Source organism: Carlito syrichta, unplaced genomic scaffold (genome assembly GCF_000164805.1).
Source record: "Carlito syrichta isolate Samal-C Ts95f unplaced genomic scaffold, Tarsius_syrichta-2.0.1 Scaffold302570, whole genome shotgun sequence".
NCBI lineage: Eukaryota > Metazoa > Chordata > Mammalia > Primates > Tarsiidae > Carlito > Carlito syrichta.
The window spans coordinates 672,934-678,871 of NW_007246666.1; the positions used below are offsets into that span (position 1 = coordinate 672,934).

Genomic DNA, 5,938 nt, shown 5'->3' on the forward strand with positions numbered 1-5,938 from the left:
CCATGGGTTTGAGACCAGCCGGGGCAACTTGGCGAGACCTCATCTCTACAATAAATCAGAAACATTTGCCGGGCATGGTAGCGCTCGCCTGTAGTTCCAGCTACTTGGAAGGCTGAGGTGGAAGGATCGCCTGAGCCCAGCAGGTCGAGGCTGCCGTGCCTGTAAGCGTGCCACTGCCCTCTAGCCTGGGCGACAGAGTGAGACTCCGACTCAGAAATCCAATAATCATAGCCTTTATTTATGTTTTTAATCTCCACGAATGAAGGAGAAGAGGACAGTACCAACAATAATTTTCTGAGTTCACCTAAATAACAAAACAACAACAACCCTAAATGTGTATGCTGGCTTCCTAGGATGGCTATAACACATTACCACTGGGTGGCTTAAAGTAACAAAAATGTATTCTCTCACAGTTGTGGAGGCCAAAAGTCTGAAATCAAGGCATCAGCAGGGTTGCTTTGGAGTTTCTGAGGGAATCCATTTCATGCCTCTCTCCTAGCTTCTGATCGCTGCAGGCAATCCTTGGCATTCCTTGGTTTGTGGACACACCACTCCAATTTCTGCCTCCATTTTTTTTTTTTTTTTTTGAGTTGGAGTCTCACTCTGTCGTCCAGGCTAGTGCAGTGGCACACTCGTGGCCACTCCTGCGTCAACCTGCTGGGCTCCAGCGATCTTTCCACCTCAGCCTTCCAAGTAGCCGGAACTACAGGCTCCCTCTACCACGCCGGGCTAATTTTTGATTTATTGTAGAGATGAGGTCTCGCCCAAGTTGCCTGGGCTGGTCTCAAACCTGCGGGCTCAGGCAATCCACTCGCCTCAGCCTCTCCAAGTGCTGGGATTACAGGCTGAGCCACCTAGCCTGTTCATCCTGTGTGGTTCAGCTATAGCGATGGGCAGGGTACTGGAAGAGGCGTTTGCAGTAAAATGCCCAAACCTCTCCTTCACAAGAGCTTCCGGACGTGAGGCAGGAACACTGCCTTGAGGGTTAGACTTGGCATTTAGATCCTCGGAGGATCACTGGGATCCTATAGGCCCACAGAGGCCGATGTGGAATTGCTCATAGAGCAGTGTGAGAGCTGAGAATAAAGGTAGGGAGACCCAAAATTGCTTCCGGGCCCAAAAAGCAAGCGTGAAAAAATAAGGAGGAAGTGGAGCCAAGAAACAGAAGCCCGGTGGAAATTAGACCAGAATGGAAATAAGTCAGAACAGGCAAAAGAGGTCTTGGGTAATTTGTGTAATATCCACAAAACGACGTTAAAGACGCCTGAGCTTATCTTACTGGTTTATTGACGGCAGGGGTGGAAGTGTCGGGATGGCTTGAAGTTTAGAACTCCTTTGAACTTCATGCAACCCCAAGTTACCTTCTGTGCGTATGCCCAGAAGAACTGAAAGCAGGATCTTGAAGAGATACTTATACACTCATGTCCATATCGGCATTAAATTTTTTTTTTTTTTTTTGAGTGGGAGTCTCACTCTGTCGCCCGGACTGGAGGGCAGGGGCCGCTCCCGCCCACCGCAGCCCCGACCCGCGGGGCTCCGGCCATCCTTCGCCTCAGCCTTCCGAGCAGCCGCAATTACAGGCACGCGCTACCACGCCCGGCTGATTGTTTGATTTATTGTAGAGAGGAGGTCTCGCCAAATTCCCCAGGCGGCGTCTCGAACCCGCGGGCTCAGACGATCCACTCACTTCGGCCTCCCAAGGCGCGGGATGACAGGCTGAGCCACCGAGCCCGGCTTCCGTACCAGCATTACTTACCGTGGCCAGAAGGCGGAAGCAACCCGAGTCCATCCAAGAATCAATGGACAAACAAAACGTGGTGTGTACGGTGCAATGGACTATTATTCAGCCTTAAAAAACAAGCCACTGTATGGGTGAAACTCTAGGACATGATGCTAAGTGAAGTAAGCCAGTCACCTAAATACAAATACTGTATGATTGCACTCGTGTGAGGTACCTGGCATAAATTCACAGAGACGGGAAGTAGAATCGCGAGTTATCGCTTAATGGGTACAGAGTTTCAGATTTGCAAGATGCAGAGTTCGGAAGATGGGTGCTATGATGGTTGTGATAATAGTATGGATGTGTTTAATACTACTGAGCCGCACACTAAAAATGGTTGAGATGTTACATTTTGTGTGTGTGTGTTTTTTGTTTTGTTTTGTTTTGAGTTGGAGTCTCAATTTTTGATTTACTGTAGAGACGGGGTCTCGCCACGTTGCCCGGGTGGGTCTTGAACCCACGGGCTCAGGCAATCCCCTCGCCTCGGCCCCCCCAAGTGCTGGGATTACAGGCTTGAGCCACCGCGCCCAACCTGACGTCAGTTTTTAAAGAATGAACTGAAAATAAAAAGAAAAGGACTATGAATAACAATCCGCATCAATCAAACGCAGCAGGGAGACGAGCACCTCCGAGCCGCCCGGCCCCCCCGCGGCCCAGCCAGCAGGCAGCGGGCAGCGGGCAGCGCAGCCGAGGGCGTGGCAAGGGCGGGCCTCCGCGCCGCAGGGCGGGGCTGCAGGGAAGCCGCGGGTGACGGCGGGTCAGCCCGCGGCCTGGGCTGCCACTGCGCAGGCGCACACCGCGGCCGCCCCGGCGCCTTCGAAGCGTGCCCGGAAGTGACGCCCTAGCGCCGCGCCCGTGCGGGAAGACGCGAGTTGGTGGAGCCGGCGAGCCGGGCGGGGCGGGTGGCGCCGCCGCTATGAGCTGCACCATCGAGAAGATCCTGACCGACGCCAAGACGCTGCTGGAGCGGCTGCGGGAGCACGATGCGGCCGCCGAGTCGCTGGTGGATCAGTCGGCGGCGCTGCACCGGCGGGTGGCCGCCATGCGGGAGGCGGGGACGGCGCTTCCGGACCAGGTCAGGCGGAGGGCGGGGGTCCGGCGCTCCCGGTTTCTGGGCCCTGGAAGGGTGGCGACCGAGTGAAGTGGGCTCTCAGCCTGGAATGCATCCCCGACCTCGGGGGCGGCGGCGAGACCTTCCTGCCGGGTCCGGGCTGAGACTCCTGCCCTTCAGTCGCATCTGCCGCTGTTCTGTTGACGGCGTCTGAGTCTGTCTCTGTTTGTCCAGTATCAAGAGGATGCCTCCGATATGAAGGACATGTCCAAATACAAACCTCACATTCTGCTGTCCCAAGAGAACACACAGATTAGAGACCTGCAGCAGGAAAACAGAGGTTAGTCCGGCCTTTTTTGTGCAGTTGTTACGATTTTTTTCATATCCGGTGAGTTTGAAAGTTCTTGCAAAATTGCTTTAACAGTTCGCATAGTTGCGCATCCTATATATATTTCCAGACCAGTATTTTAATAGGAAGGTTATCCTGTGCTGGCACAGTAACAATGCAGTTTGTTAGACTACCCTTTTCAAGGTCATTGGACTGATTTTTGTATTTATAAGCAGCTTATCAAAGAGGTACTTGGTAGAGTTGATTATTGCATGCTTTTTTTTTTTTTTTAAAGAATTCCTAGATGTGTAACGAAAGAGTTCATCTCCTTAAGGCTTAAAATTTAATACTTAAACATCAATTAAAAATAAACTATGAAGGTAAAATAGAAGGTTTTGATTATGTTCTTGTGCAAGGTGGAAGAGCAGAATTTTATCCTCGGGTATATATTCTTAGGCTTGATGATTACATTATTGATAGTAGTATTACTAGTTGTATACCAGTTTACAGAGGGGTTTCACGAGTGTCGCTCCACTGTATCTCATGCCTTTATTTTAGGTAGACAAGCCAGTGTTTATCACAATGCAATTAAGAAATAGTCTCAGAGAGGCAAAATGATTTACTTATGAGTGTTAACCAAGTAAGTTACAGAACTGAACTCAAACCCTTGTCTTCTGATGACACATCCCATGTTTCTGCCAGATTATGCTTCTCTGCCTAGAAAGTTTTCTTTCACTTAGACTTGAACAGTTCAGTTTTGTGGACTTAAACACTGATTTACAACTTTGGGTGCATAATATCTCATGCCGTGTCATAAAATTCCAGCTGTTAAGACTTTGGATTTGGGAACTATCTCTCAGACATGACTGCCAAGTTATTTTATTTTTTGATAGAGCTGTGGGTTTCCTTGGAGGAACACCAGGATGCTTTGGAACTCATCATGAGCAAGTATCGGAAACAGATGTTACAGTTCATGGTTGCTAAAAAAGCAGTGGATACTGAACCAGTCCTGAAAGCTCACCAGTCTCACTCTGCAGTAAGAGACTTAGATGAATAAATTCTAAACGAACTGAATTGAAATTGTTTTAGATTATCTGCTTGTTTTTCAAGAAAAGTAAGCTTGTAAATAGAAGGAGGCTAGGGGGTACTTAGCTCCTTTTATTTGAGTGGGACTGAGTTTCCTCCTTCCCTTGCCAAGATCTTTTTACAAGATTTTAATGAATACTTAGCTCTTCCACAAAGCATAATCCCAGTTAGTGTTGAAGGTGCTCAATGAACACTTGGTTGGTGCTCAATGAACACTTGGTTGATTATTACTTATCCATTTCACTGAACTGTAAACTCCTTGGTTGTAAGGAACTTAAACTCATGTTTTATTCCTAACATAGCACATGGCAGGCAGGCAGTACTGTGTTGTTAGTGAAGAGAAGTAGCTCGGCACGGTGGCTCACACCTGTAATCCAGCACTTTGGGAGGCCGAGGCAGGAAGATTGCTTGAACCCAAGTTTGAGACCAGCCTGAGCAATGTAGCAAGACCTCAACTCTACAAAAAAAAAATTACCCAGGCATGGTGGTGCATGCCTAGTCCAGCTACTCAAAAGACTGAGGTGAAAGGATCATCTGAGCCTAGGAGTTTGAGGTTGTGGTGAGCCATGATCGTGCCACTGCACTCTAGCCTGGATGACAGAGTGAGATTCCTACATACATACATACATACATAAATGTAAATAGTAAATCGTAAGTAAATAATAAGTAACATTTTCAACTTTGGTTGCTTATGATTTAATTTGAGAGACTCAGTAATTGTTCTTATGTTTGTAAAGTGCTTCATAGTTGTCATTGTTCATTCATGGATACTGTATCATTTCATCCTGGCTTTATAGATAGGAGCCTCAATACTTGCTGCTGTGTTATGTAGTGAAAGATAAGTTTCATCTTAGATACCACTGAATTAATAACTGACTTAACAAGCTTTAGGGAACAAGGATATTTTAAATATTTGAATAGCTTTCATCTGGAAGAGAAAGATAAATTTAATTTTCTCTAGTCTGGAGAGAAAACTTGAACCTTGAAGAAGACAAGAGTATAACTCAGAAATACCTTCTAAGAGGTGTGTTCAAAGTTGGAATAAGATTGGAATGTGGTGCGCTTACTGCCAATAAAAGTTTTCAAATTTAAATTAAACAGCCACTTGGAGATCTTGTCCAACATCCAATGGGTAGTTAAATTGCATTAATCTTTTGAAAGCAAAACTTATTTGTGAATATCATAAGGTCACTTTATTATAGCTTTACCTCTGAGGACTCAAATTATAATGAAACTTCAGTGTAACTCCTATAGCATAGATTAAATGAACTTTTAAAAATAATAATGTATATATTCTCATGTTCTTTCTATCTGTAGAAAAGGTGGCTTTTTCACCTTTGTTTCCTTAATATTGTCACAGGAAATCGAGAGTCAGATTGACAGAATCTGTGAAATGGGAGAAGTAATGAGGAAAGCAGTACAGATGGATGATGACCAATTTTGTAAGATTCAGGAAAAATTAGCCCAATTAGAGGTAAGATTATTGCTATTTTATGTTTAAAGTATTTCACAGATTTTTCAGAGCCTGGAAGATATTTCATCACCATCCTATCACCACTGTGTATTGATGCTTTCTATGTGTTCGTGATTTAAAATTAAAACTCCTCCTTCATATGGTTTTCAAGAAAGGAAATGTAAGCTGGGCTCGGTAGCTCAGCCTGTAATCCCGCGCCTTTGGGAGGCTGAGGTGAGT

At 46.2% G+C, this 5,938-nt stretch overlaps 1 protein-coding gene across 2 annotated transcripts in view; it reads left to right on the plus strand.

Annotated features, from left to right (window-relative positions):
• The first annotated feature begins 2,653 nt into the window (after positions 1–2,653).
• SIKE1 (suppressor of IKBKE 1) overlaps positions 2,654–5,938 on the plus strand; it is a 6,890-nt gene continuing 3,605 nt past the window's right edge. The window contains exons 1-4 of one of the 2 annotated variants that reach the window (XM_008056894.2): positions 2,654–2,855; positions 3,066–3,171; positions 4,053–4,195; positions 5,606–5,719. In XM_008056894.2, coding sequence (XP_008055085.1) covers positions 2,697–2,855; positions 3,066–3,171; positions 4,053–4,195; positions 5,606–5,719 — 522 coding nt within the window. In that variant the 5' untranslated portion in view covers positions 2,654–2,696. Of the gene's footprint in view, positions 2,868–3,065; positions 3,172–4,052; positions 4,196–5,605; positions 5,720–5,938 lie in introns of both variants that reach the window. The other variant, XM_008056895.2, reaches the window with a different exon arrangement.